Genomic DNA, 22,667 nt, shown 5'->3' with positions numbered 1-22,667 from the left:
CATGCAGTTTCTCAGTAGACATTTTCTGTTGTTATTCAGTGAGATGCATTTGTTTCAACGCAATCAACACCAATTCAAATGCACTAACTCACACTGTTGCAATGTGAATATATTTTCAAAATCTAAAAACTGAAAAAATGAGAGCAAACAGCTATAATAATAAGCATGAAATTCCACACCAAATAAATATCTTTGGAAATATGGGTATCTCTGACCAAAAACTGAGTTGAGGTTTCTTTCACTGCAGTTTCTCATTGGTTTGAATGAACATTTTGTTGTACACCATGTTCAGCCTCTCGTCAGTTGCTATGAAAGAGTTCATTTGTGGGTGAAGCGTGGATGTGTCAACTGAGTTTCACATTCATGCACAGCTGGTGTCCACACTGCTCAGGTTCTTTTTCTCCCCCAGTTTAACCCTGTGAGAGTTAACACCTTTATATACACACACACAGAAACACCCCAGGGTTTCCTCCAGCACACCCTAAACCTTGTGAATATTTTGTGCAATAGTTCAGGTTGAAGTGTGACTGCAAGGGAAAGGCTGGGTGTGCACGGGCCAACCACTTTATAAACTTGTGATTAAGGCATTTAAGAGTATTTTTAAGTCCAGGCTGGACTCCACCTTTATTTTCATTCATTATAAATCCACCAGTTTGTCTACACAGCTAATATTTGAAGATTTATTTGCTGAAAAGACACATTTTATCTATATAGATAAGCCTGGGAGGACCTTATCTTTGTGCTGTTCATAGTTTTTTTTGTTTTTGATGAATGTATGTCTGTTTTTAGTTGCTGTTGTGATTATATGAAAGTATTGCTATTGTCCACATTTATCATGATTTATCACTATTAAACACAAGCTGGGTGTATATATATATATATATATATATATATATATATATATATATATATAGTTATTTGTATTGATCAAACTAGACATTAAATTAACTCCTACAATGTTATATGTTCAACACACCCTTTTCAATATTAATTTTAACACATCCTCATCAACTTTGCCTTGTGACTGAGAAACACTTGAAAATGTATCTGAACATGACAAAAAGGTGCAGATTTGTTCTGCACCTTTTTAGCCCTCAGGTAAGCTAAGCCTCAGTGAGCTAATTAGCTGAGCAAAATTTGTTATCTGCAGAAATATGGCTGTCACAGACCTCTGAAATGACATGTCATACTGTCGTCTCTCCCACCCCCATGTTAAAGAAATGCGTTTGAGCAAGATTTCCTGTTATTTCAATGCTACACCCTGTTGTAAACTGTTAGGTGATTTAGCAGTTAAAACATGAACAATGTTACATTCACAGTGCAAGCAAACTAAGTAATGTGCACTGAAATGAAATTAGCATGAAAGATCAGTATGTGCCTGTATATAGCAATATTTGGATTTTAACCTATTAGTGACTAACTAAAGAATGACAATTCGCCTTCAGAGTTGTATGTTGTTATGTTATTGTATTCAACCTGACTTAATATGACTAAGTCTATATTTGCTGACTCCTTCTTGTCATTTTAAGGGGTTATTTAACTAACCCTTTTTTTTCGCCTTTAGAATGCAGTCATTCTCTTGAAGGAATTTTAATTGAGCATTCACTAAGGCTAGCACTGGGATTCTCTTGAAAAAAAAATGTTGAAAGCAAGTTGACAACGGCATGTTAAAAACAGTACTGAAACAGGGCTGGTCACTGTAAGGGTTAATTCAACACTAATGGTTTTAAACTTGCCTAAAATGGAGGGTGCATGGGCGGTTGCATTAAGGAATGGGGGAACCAGGATAAAACTTTGCATTCCTTGTCGTATCATTGCTTTCTTTGTACGCATCAGGAGAGGTTTAAAGATTGTTTCAGTGTGTAAGAGAGAGGGGCGGAGCTTTGTGACTGTGATTAAATTGTGGGGAGCAAAAGCTGATTGAAGAAAGTTCCTTTAAGTGAAGATTTAGGATCAGGTTTCCTTTCCAAACCTAATCTAAACCCTAATGAACTTAAAAATATAATGTCCCACAGATCCTCAATCTGCACTCAGCTGTGCACTTCACTGGCTCGTATGGGAGTGGGGAGGGGGGCCGGGGTCCAGATGTTTTGGATACAATTCTTTTTTTCTTTTTTTTCCTTTTTTTAAAGACTGTGCATTCCGGTTTTTCAAGTCCAGTTATCATTCCTTTTCATGTCATATTATTTATGTGAAGAAGAAGAGCGCTCTCATTGGCTGCAGCCATCCAATGAGACAGTCTCATTTGGGAGTGTTTGTCGGTATGTGTGTGTGTGTGTGTGAATACTGCTCGCACTAAGTACATGGGACTAGCCACACATACACACGAGTCCAGCTTTGGGCTTTTTTGTGTAACATTCTGAAAGATGGGAGGGAGAAAACAGAGAGTAAAAGCCTCCCTTCTTCTCCATCCCTCCATCCTGTTCTCCTCTACCTCTCTGAGCGTCTGTTTTCAGTTTTTTGACCGTTATATTTGGAGGATTTGCGATCTTGTCCCCAGCAGGAAGCTCCAAGTAGTGAAACTTGGACTTCTCAAAGTTCTTTTGTTGTTGTTGTTTTCTTCTGTTGTTTTTTTGTTTGTTTGTTTGTTTTCATTAAAATAAAAAGAATGAAATGAAAATGAAATGACAAAAAATATTAGTTGAAACAAAACCTAAAGATGGTAGCTTTAAGGGACTTTTTTGCAGCATCATTTTAATTCAGAAAATAAATGTGACAAATTATATCCATCCATTCTTCATTCTGGTGGCTTTGTTGGTCCACAGCTGATGTGCCTGCCATTCTGAGCTGACCAATCTCCACAACACCGAAATAAATAATATAAATAAATAATATAAATTATATCATTAAATAAATAATTGTGCAAACAAAGGATAACTTAAAAAAATACATTTACAGAAATAATCATAGTGCTTTAAATCAATTCAATAAATACTTTCAAATTAGTTTAACATTCACTTGCTTGTATATATTTCGGTTAATTGCGAACGCTTCATCGCAAACTGTTTTTTTGTTTTTTTTTCCCTTTTGTTGTAGTGTGGCTGAGAAGACAGCAATTCCTGGGCTACATCCTTGTCTTCTTCTTCTCCAGATGTGGACTGTGGTTCAGAACTCCCTCCTCCTTTGTTCAGTCATGCTGCAGATGTCTAAGGAGCTTTAAAGTCTTCTGAAAGTGTGTCCAGCACTCGGTTGCTAGATTTGAGCTTGACTCTATTTGAGCTGAAAAATCTCCAGAATTTGTTACTTATACAGATGTGAAGCCGATAAGAACCGTGGCTCTACTGACCGTCTTTAAAGGTGTGATGCTTTTTTGTGAATCCACAACAATGTAGGCATTGCTTTACTACGGCAATATTTTCCTTGTGCTCATATGGGAACATCACACAGGACCAAACACCGGGTCTACTGTCTGTTAATTAGTCCCTAAATTAATTCAAGCTGCCCCTTTGGAGTCAAATGTATCACTGATTTTCATCCTCTTGGTTCATGTGTTTCCTCACTTATTCCTTGGTTTTCTTCATTCTGGTGATTTCGCTTCAAGTTACAGTCCACAGCAGTGACACATCTGTGTAGTGTTTTCCATAAGGTCGATGACATTGATGATGAAAGTGATGATGACAGTGATAATGATTATTAAAAAAAAAAGACAATCATTTCTGTCCCACCTCTTTCAGACTTCCTCTGATTGTTAACAAGTGTGTGAGTGGCGTGAATAGCTTACTATTGGCTCCAGTTCACTTTCAGACGTCCTTTTGAGATGTTTTAATATTTAATAAGTTTATACTGAGATGTATTTCCAGTCTTTGTTTTGTTTTTGATCATGTCTGAGATCCTCTGTACTTCTGAGGCGTGAGTGACATCTTAGTTCCAGCTTGTATTTAGTGATTTTAATGTTTCCGGGTGAATAATCGCATTGTTTTCTTTGTAGTTCCCCTCTGGCCTCCAGGTTTGCTATAAGCGTGGATTGTGTGAGAGTGTGTGTGTGTGTGTGTGTGTGTGTGTGCGCGTGCGTGTGTGTTTGTGAGACAAGTAATTTGTGGGTAAAAAGGGGAATTCTCAGGGTCTGGGAGATAAAGGAGCGGGTCCCAGCCCACTCTGTTCTGCTGTGTTTCTGGAGAGTTCTCTCAGGGCTGAGACTGGGTTCCGTTAGAAGAGAGGAGGCGGGTTTTCTCTTTGCCGGAGCCTCGGCGCTGAAGGACTCCACTGCCCGATAAACTAGCTGCCTCCGCTCGCTCTGCTCTCTCACCACGGTCTCCACCGCCTTCAGAGCGGCGGGAGTTCTGCCGGGTGGGTGTTCCAGGGGGACGAGAGGAGAGACCGTTCTTCTCATCTGAGAAATGGAGATGGAAATCCGAGCAATATAGACAAAATAATCACAGAAATGTTCAATATATATGTAATTATTAAAACATGTTTTATGCCTTTCACAATTTGCAATAATTCCCTGATGGTTCAAGACTGTGCACTGAGGAAAAGGCTTAATCAGAAATTCATTTTTATATTAAATAAATATTCATTGTCAGGATTTCATATTTAAAAGCACTTAAAATAAAGGATGTGTTATTATTTCTGCCACAACTGTTCCTTCATTCGTTGTAACCATTTCACTAGGATCAGGACAGTTTCACACAGCCATTACACCTACCCAGAGGAAACCCAAAAAGACACAGGGAGAACACACCAAACCGACAGTTACCCAACTTTGAGGATCCAGATTTTTTTTCAATTTTTTCACTTTGCGTATCGATGCAGTAGAATATTCTCTTACCTACGAGTGCCTGGACAGAGGGTTGGTCATGAGTACTGAGCAGCTGGGCCTGAATGGTCTCCACCACTCTCTTAAACCTGCGGCTAGGACCTGTAAGACGAAAATACGTGGCAGACAGTCACATAGAGCATAATCACAGGAATATATAACATCTTAGTACATACGCTCAATAACTCTCAGCATTCTTTGTGTTTCCTGACCTGATATGAGCGTGAAGGTGACACTGTAAATTCCAGTCTCCCTCTTCCCCTCTCTGCCCCTCTCCCTTTCTCTCTCTCGTTCCCTCTCTCCCTCTGAAAAGGCAATGTCCACTTGGAACTTGACAGGCTTCTGGAAGACGGATGAACCTCCCGAGGACTTGTACTCTGCCCGGAAGCTGGTCTGAGAGACTACACTGTGGCTCAGGGAGGGTATCTGGAGAAAAGAACACACATTTCAGAGAATATCTCCATGAAGAGAAGAGAACAGAAGACAAAAGAGGAGTTGTACTAACAGAGAGGAAGGCGTGGACAATGTCAGCTTTGATGGAGCTGAGCGGTTTGTCTCTGATCACCACAAAAATCTGCTCCTCTTTCTCTAAACTGATGAAGTTCCCAAACCAGGACTTCTTGGCCAGTCTGCAACAAACAAAACCCAAAACAGACATTTAACACACAAACATCAATACAAACCATGACTGAACCTTCCCGTCAGGCCTTACTCACTCTGGGCTGGACTCTGGTGTCAGACTGGACATGTCCTCTGATGTAGGAACTATAGAAACAGAAAAAACAAAGATTTCTTCTATGAACACAGGAAGAGAGCAGTTTACGCTGCATGCATGATGAAGGCGAACTAGACCATATCAACAGGACATCAGCATGTCTATAATAATTAATTAAATTTCTAGAATTACAACGGGCTTCAGAAAATGATTCATGGGCTAGTTTGAGACAAAATGACTGATATAAAAAGGTCAATCTTGCAGTGCTCAAAAAAGATTTATAATTTATCATTCAGTGTCTACAGATGATTTACACAGCTGTAAATAGTTAAGCAATTTTCATTAATAAATGATTCAGTAATTTCATAAGTATTAAAAATGATGACGTATCTACTATAAATGGACTACTATGGTAGCTGAAATAAACTCGTAAGCTTGAGACTGATGAGTGATGAATTTGGAGCTTTGGAGTTTGCGAAGTTAAATGGAAATTTCTCACCCTGCAGCTTGCGGCGGTGGAAACGAGGTGAGCCCAGCAGGTTATTCTTGAAGGAGTTGAGTCGTGTCCTCCAGTGGGCGGAGCTACTGGCAGCCATCCCCCCGCCGGGGCTGGAGGGCGGGGTCAGGGACAGAGAGCCGCCACCCACCCCGCCGGCGCCGGCCCCTTCGGCTCGGGAGGAGGAGGAAGAGGAGGAGGAAGAAGTTGGGGTGGGAGAGGGGTGGGGGGAATGAGGAGCGGGGGTCCCGAGGGGGGTAGGGATCGGGGAGCCCTGCGGGGTCACCTGCGACACATGGGCAGAGTTAGGATACACGCTCTTAGCCACAGACTTGAGGACGGACGAGGGGGCGGGGAAGAAGAAGAAGCGAGGGATGGGGGACAGGAGCGGTGAGGGGGAGGGCGAGGGCGAGGGGGGCGTCTGCAGGGGGAGGGACTTCATGGACTGCAGGTGAGGGCGATCGGACGCCCCCTTGGACGGCAGAGTCTGGGTTTTTTGGTCGGCCACTCGGGGGGCCGCCCGCTGTGCGGAGGAGGAGGAGGCGGAGCTTCCAGCTTTGGGCTCTTTGGATTGGTTCACGGGAGTAGTGGTGACCTCTGATTGGCTGAACGTGAAAACGGGACTCTGACGAGGCGCGGGGAGAGAAAGGAAGGACAGAGGGACGGAGAAAAGGACAGAAGAAGGATGGAGGGATGGGAAGAGAGAGAGCAATGGTGATGAGAGTTAATGAAAAGCCATGGGCTCGTGATTAGCAAGAACTAGAAAGAGTTAAACTGAGCATGGAACTGAGTCAAGGGGAATAATGGCACACATCATGACCGCTAGTGGGAAACTGTTAAAGCAAAGGCTGGTTAAAAATTCTAAGGTGCACAGCTTTCTCCTTAATCCCAAATGTTGTCCATTAACAATTGATTTTGTCAGACGGCAAAAATGTCTCACTTGGGAAAAGGGAAATCCCTTTTTCTTCCCAACTCTCCCTTTAAACTCGTTTTGCCTTAGCTAAGAGTTAATAAATGAACTGCACTGGACTGTAAAATGCGTTAGATCCGAGAGGGTCAGATGTTCACAGTGCATCTCAGACGCAGGTCTGTGGTGTGAGTCATGACTCTAAATGAGACAGTACGAGGCTGATGGAGACTAATAAAACACAGCAACTAAACTCAATTCAGTTTCACTGCCCTTATCACTATGGAAAACACAGACCTACAAAAATAATTCAGACCTTCAGAAACAAAGGCAAGGACTGTAACACTGCAGCTCAGTGGCACTGTAATGAAGTTAAGAGATGGTGTGTGTGTAGATGGCTCCTCTGCGGAGGACAGTAACTTACTCTGGGGCTGCTGAGGGGACTGGACGAGAGGCCGGTTGAAGCTCCGCTGACCGAACGAGATCTGATCAAATCAGAGAGAGATATCACTGTAAGGATTCTATAACTATCCAGTGTGTTTCAGATGCATTGTGTTTTGTTTGTGTAAAATACAGGAACCTACTGCATAACAGCGCAAAACACAACCAGACGAGGACATGACTTAAAGAAGACACATTACACTACTTTTTCCACAACTGAACACAGCTTGGGTTCTCTTCCTTCTCTAATCATTTCTGCTGGTTTTGTCACTTTTCTGTTCTTTTTCTGCTCTTGTTTCAGCTCAAATTTTGTCATGTCTTTGCTCTGCTCATGTCTGGTTTACAAGGCTTAACCCAACCTTTGCTCATTTGCCACTCTGGCTGGAGACTCTCGGATGAAGGGCAGTATAGTTAATAATGTGAGAAGCAGTGCCTAATCAGAATCATTTTACCCCCATTTATACCACAAAAAAAACTGTATGATTTTATTTTTCATAATATATCCTCTTTAAGGACAGCTGACATAAACAAACACAAACATGGTGATAGATGTTGTAAAGACTGCTTTGATCACTGACCAGGTCGCACCATAGGAAGTTTAAGGACGTGGATGTGGACGTGGAGATAAGAAAACGGTTGACAAAGTATTGTAAAGCTAGAATCACGTCACTATACCAACCCACCAAAAATATTCCTCTGCATTTGGATGGTCCTCTGAGAGTGCAGAAAGAAGGTCCTGAGCACGTTCATAAGTGTCCATGAGGAAACAGCGTCAGACCTAATCACAGAAAGTGCCGTAAATATACCTCTGGCTATGAGCAGATGTGTCCAGTGCTCTGCGTGGGGGAGTGGGAGAGCCCTGGTCAGTCACACTCAGCACCTCCAGACTCTTCCTCTCAGGCCTGCAGCGACCATGACGGGTCAGCATTGGAGAGTCCACTCTCTTACGGGGAGGATCTGAACACACACATATGTAGAAATAATATAAACGCACAAACACACAAAACAGATAACAATTGGAGTAGAAGACATCAGGATGAATTGATTCAAATGTGGCGAATCCACAACAGTTCTGCAACACAAGAATTGATTATGATCAGCTGTCATTAACAATGCAGGCCTGAATTTGTAATCAACCCATTCGTGTCCTTGTTTTGTTTCGTGTGTGCTGCTATTCTTTTGTTGCTAGTGTCCCCTCATGTCTACAGGTTTCCTCCGGGCGCTCCGGTTTCCTCCCACAGTCCAAAAACACATTGGTATGTGCATTGCCTGTGTGAAACTCAGCAGAGACGCCCTTCTCTCAGCGATAACAGTATCAGATCTCACTCATGTGTTCACTGCGACGCTTGGGATTTTATCTGGGATCACTGAACCAAGTGCTCGGCTGGTTGGGAATTCTTAAGGCTCAGTGTGTGTTCAGCAGAAAAACAGGACACAGCTTCAGGGTGAAGGTTCTGCACCTTATCACATCAGGTTATAGCTTCTGGACCAAATTAACCAGGAAGTCAGTTCTACAGCCTATTTATTTTAACCCGTCCTGAAGATGTAATCCAATCACACACTGTCATTAAAAGGGAAACTAACAAAGGCATGAAGCTGCATTTCATCTCCAGCTCAAACTGGAATTCTTAACTGACAGTACACTTTAACCCTGTTTTTGGCTTTAAGGAAAGCTGAGCTAGGGTGAAGCACCAGCCAAACCTGTGTTTCCTGTCACTCCTGAGTAACACTTCAACTTCCTTTTGCTTCCTTAATTACAGAGAGATACAAAGAGGCTTTATTTACAAGTCTCAGTCTCCTGAGCCAGGGTTTATTGGTCAATAATATGACGCAGGTTTTGGTGTTTATAGACATTAACATTTGTACAGGGGCGCCAGTAATTTTGCACACGGCTGTATAAAATATCCCCTGTCAAACAGGCAAATGTCAAAACAGTACAAAGTCTAGAGATCAGGTAAAAAAGTTAAAGATCTGAGTTTAAACTGAGGGCAAAATCATTGCAGTCAATAATTCAACATTTTAAATATCTTTCAGGAATAATGTGTCTTTGTTGGATGAGAAAAATACCACTCTTCAGGTCCAGCTTTACTAAAAATGTAGAATTAATACATTTACATCTACATTTTTAGTAAAGCTGGTAAAAAATATAAAGCAAACATCTCATGTATCTGGTGTTTTTCTTTGTGAGGCATGCCTTTGAAATCTTATAAAAAAGGCATAACTATGAACTTTCATCTCATATGATGTGTGTAAGTGTGTTTGTGTGTGTGTGTGTGTGTGTGTACATTTTTATTTTGCTAGAAAACAATGGCTGGCTGGAGCATGAACTTCTCACCGATATCATTTCGAGGAGGTAGATCCTCGTCCTCGTAGCTGGGGTAGCGCTCCTTTCTGTCCAGCAGCAAATAATAAATCATCTTCTCCTGGTTTTCTCTACGGAAAAGAGGGAGTGAATGAAAGGGCAGAGAAAACGACAGAATGAAAGAGTTGTACAGTAGATACTGAATCATTACAGTAATTACTGAATAAACTATAGCAGTTACTGAATCATTTGTAGTAGATGTTACATCATTACTTAATAGTTAATAGAAGAATAATTTATAGTTGTTACAGAATAACTAATATTAGATACTGAATCATTCAGAGCAAATCAATACATTTATAAGCGTAACACACTGAGACTCACTCTTCACACTGCAGGTCTCTTGTGAGTTTGACCCGGTCTCTGAAGCAGCCGAGGGAATACATACTTTCCAACACATCTGGGTCCAGCTCGGTCAGAGACAGAATTCTCTTCACGCACACTCGTCGAGGTGGGGGCTGCTCCGGACAAGGCTCATTACGACCCCCCCTGAGAGAGAGAAAAGAGAAAATACTTTTCAGCATGCTTAATACATGGACCATTTTTATAATAAGTCATTTCTGGGGATTCGAGACCTCTATGGTGGACAAGTGTAAGTGCATGCCATAAGTGGGAGTCCCTAGCCCTAGTAAATGTTTCAGGATTTACAGGGAATTCACAGACACTCGCTTTCAAACAAGTCCTTTAGCTTTATATGTGTAGACATGCATAAACACTGTAAATCATTTCAGTGATGTTGGAGGCAAAGGAGGAAAAGAGGAAAGGATGGAGGTACAGTACTCACTGATACCACGGGTGTTTCTGTATTGCTTCCAGCTGTGAACACACAAACAAAATTTTTCCATAATTCATCTTAAAATCTCACCAGCTCTTGCCACTGAAGCAAAATTTACACAGCTGCATAACATCACTGGACACGTAGTGTCGCTAATTAAATTTAACAGAGCTGCCAAATGTCCCCTTGCTAAATGTATCTTTACACTTATATAGCGCCTTTATAGATACCCAAGGACGCTTTACAATCCACACTTCTCAGAATGCTCAGAACACTCAATCCACACACACACACACACACTGGTGAGAAGCGGCAGCCAAACGCACACAGCGTACTCTCGACCAGGAACGACCATCCACCTGGAGGACTGCATCGGGCACTAGGACTTCACCCAGGACAGAGCGCCAATCCATATCTGGGCTCACACATACAGACATTCATTCACACACCAGGACAGTTATTAGAGAAGCCAATTCAACTACCCTCCATGTTTTTGGACGGTGGGAGGAAACCGGAGACCCCGGAGGAAACCCACGCACAGGGAGAACATGGAAACTCCACCCAGATGGGACTTGAACCCAAGATCCCTGTGCTGGGAGGCGAACGTGCTAACCACTAAGCCACCGTGCAGCCTAAATGAATGTAACTTGGGGCATACCCCTCTAGTAGGGCATGAAGAAATTACAGGGGCAAACTGTGTGAGATCTGACATAACAAAAACATAAATATTTAAATAACTTTGTCATAAAACTGTTTTTTCATACTCTGTAACGTTTATATATTTTACTTTTCATTTAAAAATAGTCAACATTAGTGTGAGGTGAAAAATGAACCATCATGGACCATCATGAACAGCACCGTTTTGGCTGCTTATGGAGCCCTGGATGAGCGGAGAAAGCCCCCAGAGCAGAAGCATGTGTTCGGTTCATTTTATTACCTTTTATGTTGTAGAATAAAAGTTCTGGAAATGTGGAATGATTTGATCTAATCATTTTATACATTTGCAGTGGTAGTTTGAATGTTGACAATCGTATTTCTATTTGAGGGGGTGGGGGGCAATTAAACAAAAAACTGAAATGGGGTTGAAGAAAAAAGTTTGAATAGCTCTGATCCAAAACCATTTCAAGATCACAAATGCTCACAAACAATTACAACACGAGTTTCACTGTATCATTGACACACCTTTATGTAGTTTATTTTCTGTTTTTTTACTGTAATATCCATAATTCACAAAACATGAAGTAAAACAAATTATACTAATTCTGCACCACTTCTGACATCAAGTACAAATATATTAGAATAGCCCCCCCCCTCATCTAAGTCTGTCCAATCACAGCGTATGACCCTTGTTGTCATGCAGCAAAACAGACACAACAAGCGCAGAGTAAAAACTGAGGAAAAAAGGACTGAGAAGAAAGAGAACCTAGTGAAAACAGATAGAAAACAGAGCTTCTGCTCCTCGCTCCTCACTCAACGGCTCTAATGCAGAATGTGAGATGTAGCTTACTGTCATTTAAAGGAAGTAGATTAGAACATTTCTGGTGGAAAAGTGGTATGTGTGACCTAAGGCAAATTTCTCTTAAGAGCAAACATTGCAGCAGAATGATTCAGATTCTAACTACGGTCTGAACATGACACTGATCAAACCACCACCAACTGGAGACTGAAGGAGATGTCATGTGCAACTCAAACAATACTGTCCCATAAAAACAGCTATAGGTGAGAGACAGATCTGAGTGTGAAATCAGAACCTGAGCCCAGTCTGACCCATATTAGATGGACCTTACTTTTATAAACAGGCCCTGTAAAGTTCACACAAATATGAGTGAGTGTGTGAGAGAAAGGGAAAAACGGTACCGTGAGGCGTTTTTCCGGGTTGACCTCGATCATTCCTCGGAGCAGGGCCTGGCAGTCTGGGGGGATGAAGTGAGGCATGTGGAAAACTCCACTCTTCACCTTCTCTAGCAGCTGCCGCAGATTATCATGATCAAATGGAAGAGCTCCCTGCAGGGGGCGCAGATTCACACACTTTTAGACCATTATATGTACATTTAGCAGGAACTAGCTTTTTCCTCCCCCAGAATTCCCTGCCCCATGAGCACATACCACATACAACCAAGAAACAAGGCAGGATTTAGACATCTCAGCATGTACTTTTACACTAAAATCATCCACACTTTTATTCAGCTGATATAATTAATATCTGAATTAAGCACTGAATTAAAAAAAAACATAAATTGGGGAAAGTCTCACCACGAGGAGAGCGAAGAGAATAACACCACAGCTCCACACATCCGCCCTCCGTCCGTCATACTTCTCCCCCTAAACACAACACAACTTCACTACACACTAAACCCACACAAACTCACCTGAACATCAAACATGACACAGCTTCATCATACACACACACACACACACACACACACACGCACACACAAGGCAGAGCTGGGAAACGCAGCCTTCGTTTAGAGAGATTTATGGGATGCTCCTGATGTATCCTTCACATCTTACACCTACCCACAATTCACTTAACAGGTAAAGCACAGAGAAAAAGATACAATAAACTCTGTGAAAACCACAGCCTGCAGATCTGAGTTTGCCTTTAAATGTATAGTATGTATGCAAATGTATGCTCCAGTCTCATCAACACAGCACCTCCATTATTCCATGAAAGTAGGATAGCTTAATGTTCCAATTGAGAGAGCTTTTGGCTCCAGGAACAGCCTTCAGAGGTCTGTCCTAGTGAGAACACATCCTTCTGAGGCTGCAGCTGAGGTTTTGACACTCAGCCAAAGCCCCCACCTTTCACTTTGGGGTGAAAGAGAAAAACTGACTGGAAAAAAAAGATTAAACAGGCTTTAACAACTGCTGCACCATTTAAGGTGGAACGGACAGCTCTGTAAAACGTGCCCAAATGTGTTTTATGTGTTTTGTCATTGTATGTCATTGTTTATGTTTGAGTTTTCAGTTGAACTGTTTAATGAATTTTAGTTCAAGATTTTTAATGTTGTCGCAACACAATCTCAAACACAGTCAGACTTGCCTCAAGATCATACAGCTGACTGGATTAGTTTTAATTAAACAGAAGAGGAGGGAGCACACTCACCCGAATGACCTCCGGACATGCGTAATGAGGAGACCTGCAATTACATCACACACAAACACACACACACACACACACACACACACACACAGCATGAGCTCCAATTAAAGTCTAAAATATACACACACATACACACATACACACACACACACCCGCAGCTGGTCTCCAGAAGACTGTCTCCCACTTGTAGAGACGCCATCCCAAAATCTGCAATCCTGATATTATTCTTCTCGTCCAACAGGAGGTTCTCTGGCTTCAGATCTCTGTGACTGAGAGAGAGAGAGAGAGAGAGAGAGAGAGAGAGAGAGAGAGAGAGAGAGAAGGGGTTCAAAATAGAGGGGAAAAGACAGAGCAAGATTGGGAGAGAGCAAGAGAGAGAGAGGGAGAGACAGAGAGAGAGAGAGAGAGAGAGAGAGAGAGAACAGGGCCAGTGCAGAGAGTGAGTGACTGACAGAGAGACAGGGCAGCGACTAGAAAAGAATAAAAGAAAACAGAAAAAACAAACAGAAAAAAAAGAATGAAATAATGTGGGTGTGAACGGAGTGGACACCAGAGCGGCGTTCAGTGATACCAGAACTGTTAGCTTTTAGCTGCTACAGATAGCTGGATAAAACAGTCATAAACAGCATAGAACTGGGCTTGCGTTCGAGATTAACACAACACATATGTAATACAACTAGATCTGTACACATACTGTTTACTAAAATATATTTTTACAGAATATGGCCAGTTATCCTCAGGATTTTGTTACACTCATTAGCTCCAGTGTTAGCTAGCTAACCAGCGCATGTGTGTAACCAGGCTCTGTGGACTTCTCTGGTGATTTACCAAATAGAGTGACTGTGACAGAAGTCCAGAGCAGAGATGATCTGCCTGAAGAACTTTCTGGCCTCTTTAGGGGTCAGTCTGCCTTTTTTCACCAGGTAATCAAACAACTCTCCTCCAGATACATGCTCCAATACCAGATACCTGAGAGGGGGATGAGGGAGGAGAGACAGAGTGGAGAGAAAGACACATTGAGAGACAATTAAAGAAAGAGAACTACACTTCCCAGATGTATTATTTTTAACATTCCCAAAGTTTGTAAACCAAGTCTTAAATTATAACAGTGTGAAAAATAAATTATACCCAACTCCGCAGGGACTCATGCAAAGGCATGTCCAAACACACACACACACACACACATAAATATAGAAACAGAAACACACACAAACAAAATTAGTTTCCATACATTGTGGGGCTGTTATTGAAGAGACTCAAAAAACCTTATCCATAACTACTAACCAGTACTTACTACTAACCTAACCATTACTACTCACCTACCCTGCTGTCAGAATTAGTCAGAATCACAGAAAAATGTCTGTTTATATAAGAACAAACCATTTTCAGATGTATTCTTAAGAGCTGCAATGTTAACTTAATAAATGAATTCATCTCTAAAAGATGGAGATTGTGAGCGACTCAGTCTCCACCCATCACTCGGCATGACGCTAGCAAAAGTAGCATAGCAGAATTGGCTGTTTGGTTTCTCCTCCACATGTGCTGAGCTCTGGTGACTTTAGTGTGGGGAGAGCTGCTGAGAGCGAGAGACTGGCAATGACCAAACATTTGGGAGAAAACTGGAAAAAAGTACCTAATAAGTAACATAAAAACTGTCTGTCCATGACATGTCAGAATCACATAAACATCAGTAAGTGGAGGTGATAAAATGGACAAGGAAGGTAGAAAGGTCATGTCCTGTCTGATCAATACTATTAACAAAGCAAATGCTCTGTCTATGATGCTGCACGAGATCCGTCACCTGTTTAACTGGACGCAGAACTAAAAAAAATTTGAATTAGAATCTCTTTATTGATCACTGTGCACACAGAGGAATTTGTTTTCCGCATTTAACCCAATCCGTGCAGTGAAACACACATTTACACACACACTAGTGAACACTAGGGGGCAGTGAGCACACAGTGAGCGGTGGGCAGCCCTAGCCAAAGCGCCTGGGGAGCAATTGGGGGTTAGGTGCCTTGCTCAAGTCATGACCTGCCAGCTCTGGGGATCGAACCGGCAACCTTCCGGTTACAAGCCCAGTTCCCTAACAACCAGGCTATGGCTGCCCCCCACAAAGATAAATTACTGTTACATCTCCACCACATGATGTTAGATATGTAATGACTACATCTCCCAGCATGGCTTAGATGCCTGTTGGGATGGAAAAACAAGTCCGAAGCTTCAGGACAGAGTGGAAGGAGGAATCTGTGTAGCTTGAGTATAATCCTGAGAAGACTGTGTTGCTGTATGAACACGTTGCCAGTTTTTCTGACAGGCCGACACTACGGGCTTCTTCAGGAAACACAGTATTCAGAATCACGGCTCCACAAGCGCTGTTACAGCACTAACACCTTCAGGGATCTGAAGAAAAACCTGTTCTGACAGATCACAGCCGGATGAAGTTAGAGGCTGGTTACCAACAAATCCTGGTTTTCAGAACATTCCCAGTATAAAGCTACACTGTGCTGAGTCCTGACAGAACAGTGAAGTGCTTCTGGTGTTTCAGAAGAGAACATCTACTCACAGATATTTGTTATTCTCATACACATCGTGCAGCTTGAGAACGTGAGGATGCTCGATCAACTTCAGAATCGCTATCTCTCTCTCCACCTGCACACAGAGAGAGAGAGAGGGAGAGCGAGAGAAAGAACAATGGAGAGAAATGGAGGAACTTGAATGAAGAGGATGACACAGAAAGCAGAGAAGAGACTCTCTGAGATAATTAACAGATTTACGAGAGTAGTGTTAATTAAAGCAGAATGTGAGTGAGAGAGAGAGAGAGAGAGAGAGAGAAAGAAAACGAGGGGAAACAGATAGTAAAATAGATAGGGAAATTTGAGAGTGAGATAGAGAAGGGTAGAGAGTGGGGTGAGTGTGTGAGAGAAGGAAAGGGAGAATAAAGGGTAGAGAGAGTCATAGAAAGTGCAAGAAAAGAAAAGAGAGAAGAGAGGCATATGTATATAAATATATATATATATGAGAGAGAGCCAGAGAATCTTTACCTTCATGAGGACAGATTCAGAGAGCTTCTCCCTGTTTACAATCTTTATGGCCACCTTCTGTCCAGTGATACAGTGAACTCCCAGCTTCACCAAACCTGAGAAGAACACATCAGATCCAAATCAGTTCACTCGAGGGTGATCAGTTTAGATCAGAACAATCTCAGTCCTTTCTGATTATTCATTCATTCATGTTCTGTAACCACTTCATCCGGGTCACGGTCAGCAACTTGTATTACGATGTGATGAAAAATAAATAACAGATATAAAAGACACTCAACCCTGAGTCTGACAGACACGGCCGTCCCTCAGCTGCAGCCTTGTCGGGATGGAAGGGAAGCGCCTAAACTAACACGTGTAAATTAACCTGGAGCTGTGTGACAGCGACAATACCACCATCACCGTCTACAAAATAAAGATATTAGAATAAAATGAATCCTCTTTAAAAGATTCTGATGGTCTGAGGACATTCTGATTTGATTATACCGAATAATATAGACATGAATAATTCTGTCGGTACGTTTCTGTAAAAGACCTTTATAAGCAATATCAAACTAGCTACCCTCAGCATCAGCTCCTCCACATTTAACTGTAATCATAGTTTTAAACCCTTGTTTCAGCCGATCTTAATTAAGATTTATAATAAAAAGCTGCTCCAGTCGAGATGAGCTGGATGATGTTATGAGGATCACTGTGTCTATCTAGACTGCCCACATCAACCCAATATCTCCAAATTACTGCCGTTACCCCAGAAACAAAACCTTCTGTAATTCCAGTGCATGTTACTGTAAAGTGATTTTACTCTTAGTGATTCTGGATCCTTCCTACTGGTCCACTTTTCCTAAAAGTTTCACAGTGCGGAGGACCTCTCCTGAGTCCAGATAATGCCGGAAAATAAAAATCTAAACAAATAGACAGTGATGAGTTGTGTATGAGATTTTTTTTTTTAAATATAGGATCGGTTCAACAATCTAATTGGCTGAGAAGTGTTCTGACTGTGATAATAAATCTGTGATAACAGCACGTTTGTCTCACTCTTGTGTCCACGCTTTGCCTTTATCACAGATTCCTTTCTCTTCAGGAGACCTGCTCTTAGCTTAAACAGATCTAACAGAGGTAATTCTCCACTCTTCCAGTGATGCGGCTAACCCTTACTAACTTTCTAATAAATACTTTTCAACTGTATAGGAACAGAACACAATACAGTTGATGATATTGGAGCCGCAGCCTGTTTAGTCAGATTTGGAGGAAGTGTGTGACCCCAGGTTAATGCATTCACCACACCTGACATAAAGGAGTTTTTTTTTAGCTTTTTACTCAGCAGCTGTGACAACAATGTAAATATAGATGAGGTAGAAATGAGTTTTTTATTTAAAGGCTCAAATCCACCTAAAGTAGTGCACCCAACTCTTATATTCTGCTGCCGCTGTGTCATCTATTGGTGCTATACCTGACATTCTGCTACTAGGTTTTGTACTAGACCATCAGTGTCTCAGACCAAAACAAATGCTTTGTATTCAATATGCCCTCATTTCAGTCATGCCTCCCCACTCCTGTTTGTGTTCTCAGCAGAGTGATCAGAGAAAGCACCTCCCAAAAACTCATGAGCACAATGGAGCAGTTATAATTCTGGGTCTGAGGTGTGTTAGGCTGAAGAATGTGTTGTTGTTGTTGTTTTTTATTGGAAGAATATTTGAAAGCCGCTTTCACCTGAACATATATATCAGCGTCTTGTCTCTGGGGAGGGCAAAGTTTTTAACTTGATGGGACTAACATGCACAAAAGACAGAGAACAACACACAGAGAGGGTGCGTGACTTCCTTCTCTGCTCAGGATGCCTTTACTCAACTATATATTTACATAGACAATATTCAGAAGTTAATCATTTAGAAAAAGAATGAGAGAAAGAGAGTTAGCTGCTATAACACTAATATATCATGCTGTATTATTAATAGAAATGTCATTTATAGCACATTTAAATAACACAGTAGTTACATTCTGGTACTTTTCACCAATAAGTTTTAAAAAACAGTTCAATATGCAATAAAAAAAGAGGATCCATTGACAACAGGAAGCCTGGATGTATCAGGGTATGCATTCAATCTATTCCAAACATAGCCACCACCAAATGGAAAACCCACTCACAAATACAGCATTGGAACAGTGTGGTGTGCCCATCCGAGCTTGACTCTAGACCCCTGTCTGTTATCACTGGTTGTGTTACACAAATAAACCACAACGAGGTGGTTGTAGGATGAAATGAGGTTTGAATATTAAACTCTGGTATGATGTGGTCCTCCTGGACTGGAGTTTTGAGCTCCCCTTTAGTGTTTCCCCACTTTTCCAGCTCCAGATAATCCCTTTAAAGAAGTGTTTCCCAAATCCTGCCCCTGGAGCCTCTGTGAGCTCTAAATATGTCTGCGGCTCTCTCCTCTCACTCATCCTCTCTGCCCTCAGTGACTGAGCTGAAGAGAGGAGACTCAGGTGAGAGAGAACTAAAGAGGGAATCAATCAGACTAACTGGGAAACACAGGTTTACTGGGGATTATCTCCTGCTCAAAGATGTCCACTCCTGGAGGATCCCAATACTCTTCTCAGCATTCCAACAACAATTAGTTCTGCATTCAAACCTCATTTCAGCTTTACATTGCTTTAAATATACTATTTCATTTTAATTACATATTTCAATATATAATTCCATTGTATAATACAATCTGAATTATATTAATTATATATAAGTAGTAAGTGTGCTATATAATAAGTATAAATACATTCTATTTAATAAATAAATAAATAAATAAGTTCTATGTAATAAGTATAATTATATTATACATGACAAAACTAAAATGTTGTTAGCATTTGCACTGTCCCTTTCATTCTTTCCAAGAGGATTTTCCGAAGTTCAGTCTCAGAAGCTTCATGCTGCACACAGTCAGCAAATAATCATTAATGAAATAATAAGAATTAAGCATAGTTGCAGAAATTCAAAATGCTACTGGCCCACTGTCGGCCACCATGAAAACAAATATTGTCATGCTAACTGCAATTAATGTGTGTTTGAATATATACATTTACAGTGAACTCTTTTGGAATGGGTCGCAGGTTTGTGTCATGTGGTCAAAAAAAATTATAATTTTTTTTGTTGTATTAATTGAATAGAAGTGGCCCATGACTTAATGGCTGCACGGGAAAATGTGGGTCCCAAGGTGAGACCTAAACAGTAAAAACTACTGCAGTAGAGGACAGTGGGAAAAGTCATTATCACAGTCAAGGATTATAGCATATTACAGCCATTGAATACCCTTGTGTGAGGGTTGCAATGGTCCACCCATCAAACCTGTCTACGCCAGTTCTCAAAAAAGTCCCCCTGTTTAAGTTATGCAGCTCCAGTTTAAAAACAAACTAAATAAACAAAAGCAGTAGATCCATAAATAAATTAATTGTACACCATTTTAGCATCATAAGAAGTACTAAAATTAAACTGAGAAACAGGATGTGTTAATGTTCACTGTAAAATAACGAAACCTTGTATCTCATAAAGCGTAACATTGCAGAACAAAACCAAATCATTGTAATATTTTAACTTTAATTTCTTCCTTGGGGTCAGATTCACCCAGATAATTTAAACCTCCCGAATATTTTTAGAATTCATATTGTTAGCCAAGTTTATGTTTTGCCAGAACTAACAAATTCAAAACTACAATGACAATTGATTTACAAACAGTCGTTTAAAGGAGCAATCAGTCATTTTCTTCAAGGATTATTTTTCATGTTGAGAAACAGCCTTTACACTGACAGTGGCCTGAATGTATCAGAAACTGCCTACAAGTCCGGTCAGAGACAGTAATTTTACAAGCTGGGGCAGTGTCCGTACCAAAAGAGAAAGAGGAAAGGTGGTACATCTGTCAGTAATTTTCAACTGTCAATGATGGCTGCTGCTATGTGGAGGACCCACTCAGTGAAGCATAAACAGATTCAAATAGGGACATCAAAGCAATTTGTCTCTTAAACTTTCAAGACTCAAATGTAATAATAAATAACTATAATCTTTTATAAATATTGTCTGCTGTTTTAAGGCAGTAAAAATGATTTATTGCTCCTTTAAAAGGTGATCAATACTCAATCACTAATTGATATTGAAAGGAGAGATTTTCTGACCTGTTTGTCCCTTCCCCAGAGTTTTCTCCAGACGGTAAGGCCCCACATATTGAGCCGGTGGACTCCCTGAGACCTCTTTACTGGACATTTCTTCTTGTCTGTTGTTTGTTTATTCCAAAAAACAATGCATAAAAAAGCCTACATGCCCCAGGTTTTTGGGCGAGAGCGAGAGAGAGCGCTAGAGCACTGGGGCTGATGGGAAATGTAGTCCTTCTGTTAAGGCTGTGGCCTGCTGCTCCCAAACATCTGCTCCTGATTTTATTACTATCCTGGGCAAATAATATTGAAGATTAGGACCAAAAAGGACGTGGTTATTCCGAGTGGAAGATTTAAAGGCAGAAATATACTACGAGCTAGATGTACTAATGCTAACAGCAGTGATAAATGCAGAAAATATTAATAATAATATTAGCCTGGTGCTATGATAATAGCTCAGGCGCAGGGCAGCATACTAAAGAGCCGGCGGAGTTTACAGGAGTGAGAGAACAAGACAGGCTTTACCATTTAAGAGCAATGTCTGCATATGTTGCATACACTGAGGCGATACTAAAGAGTCTGTGGACATTAAAGCATGAGTAAATCAGGCTAAAGCCCGGAGCTGCCACAAGATACTGAGAATTCAAGACATTCAAGAGGAAAAATAAACCAAGCCTAGACGCTGTGGAGCATAGAAATTAAGACTGACCTAGTTCAGTGGCTCTGGAACAGGCAAAGAAAGCCTGTCATCTGATCCAAAAGACCTCATCCATGTTTACCACCTTCCAAAGCTTCCTTTTTCTGCAATGACACTGACTGGTTAGAGAGGGGACTCGGGTCAGAAAGAGGGGAAAACGAAGTTTTCATGGAAATAATCCCGATTCCTCCTGTTTCTGGTTATTTTTCTCTTCCTTTTACAGCTTTTTCTGCAGGTGTCCCATGCTGGAGTGAAGGAGGAGGCACTTTACATCCTCTCAAAAAAAAAAAAAAAAAAAAAAAAAAGCCTCTCAGTCCAGCATCTCTCTCTGCACGACGAGCCCTTCTCTCTCTCCTCCCTCTCTCCTCTTCACTGCATTAACCTTTTATCTCTCTATCTCTTACGCTTCTTTCAATCCTCGGCTCTTCTGCTCCTCCGTTTTATTCGCTTCTACTCCTTTTCTCTTCTTCTCTTTTTTTATCCTCCCTTCCCGTCTCTTCCTTCTCCCCATCCGTGCAGCATCATCATCCGGGTCCTTCTCGCTCACCCTCCCTCTCCAACTCCCTTCTCCCCCTTCCCTCCCTCCTCCATGGACCACCCCCTCCCTCTTCCGCTGTGTGAACGCGCACGTCATCCTAAGCATCCTGAACACCCCCCCACCCCAATCTTTTACTGATGAATGAGATCATCCTTCTGTTCATCTGTTCGTCTTCACTAGTGTCTGAGGTCTGTTTCAGATATTACAAAGACACACTGAGTTTATTTGTAATATTTTTTCAGCATCCATTTTTTTATCTGTATATTTAATATGGATCTTACATATCATCGCTCTCCAAAGAAAAACACGTATCTCTGTTTTGTGCATCTTTAGTTCACTACATCATTTGAACACAGCTGCTGTCCTTCACAAGTTACTTGGAATAAAATATTTTTATTTTCCTTTGACTTCTGCTGAAAGTTCAGAATGTGTTTCCTTCTCATGTAAAGTAACTATTTCGGAGATACATGTTTTTCTTTGGACAGTGGCAATCCTTTTTTTCTGATATAAATTCCATTTAAAACAATCAATAAATCAATCAATCATTGATTGCTCCTCATGATGGAGCTGGTTCTGGTGAAGTATCAAACCTTTAAAAATAGACCCAGGAATCCACTGGTTTGGGAGTCAGACGTTTGTGCATCTGGACCTGGGCAGACTCTGATCTGTAATCTGAAGTCAGATAACATTAAACCAACATAA

The 22,667-nt window shown here is 41.2% G+C and overlaps 1 protein-coding gene across 1 annotated transcript; it reads right to left on the bottom strand.

Annotated features, from left to right (window-relative positions):
* Positions 1 to 2,644: 2,644 nt before the first annotated feature.
* brsk1b (BR serine/threonine kinase 1b) lies at positions 2,645 to 21,749 on the bottom strand. The gene is made up of 20 exons (XM_066641900.1): positions 21,440 to 21,749; positions 20,755 to 21,023; positions 16,600 to 16,694; positions 16,122 to 16,207; positions 14,384 to 14,524; positions 13,708 to 13,824; positions 13,559 to 13,592; positions 12,706 to 12,774; positions 12,310 to 12,456; positions 10,462 to 10,493; positions 10,002 to 10,166; positions 9,651 to 9,748; positions 8,122 to 8,272; positions 7,299 to 7,359; positions 5,971 to 6,592; positions 5,473 to 5,521; positions 5,262 to 5,385; positions 4,969 to 5,182; positions 4,769 to 4,858; positions 2,645 to 4,330 (listed from the first exon to the last, which is right to left on the bottom strand). Exons 2-20 carry the CDS (start codon positions 20,840 to 20,842, stop codon positions 4,125 to 4,127), a joined length of 2,589 nt encoding a protein of 862 aa, XP_066497997.1. The 5' UTR covers positions 20,843 to 21,023; positions 21,440 to 21,749; the 3' UTR covers positions 2,645 to 4,124.
* Positions 21,750 to 22,667: the final 918 nt, after the last annotated feature.

Source organism: Hoplias malabaricus, chromosome 13 (assembly GCF_029633855.1).
Source record: "Hoplias malabaricus isolate fHopMal1 chromosome 13, fHopMal1.hap1, whole genome shotgun sequence".
NCBI classification, from domain to species: Eukaryota; Metazoa; Chordata; class Actinopteri; order Characiformes; family Erythrinidae; genus Hoplias; species Hoplias malabaricus.
The sequence above is the reverse complement of the archived record's forward strand: the minus strand, read 5'-3'. Positions and strand labels throughout refer to the sequence as shown.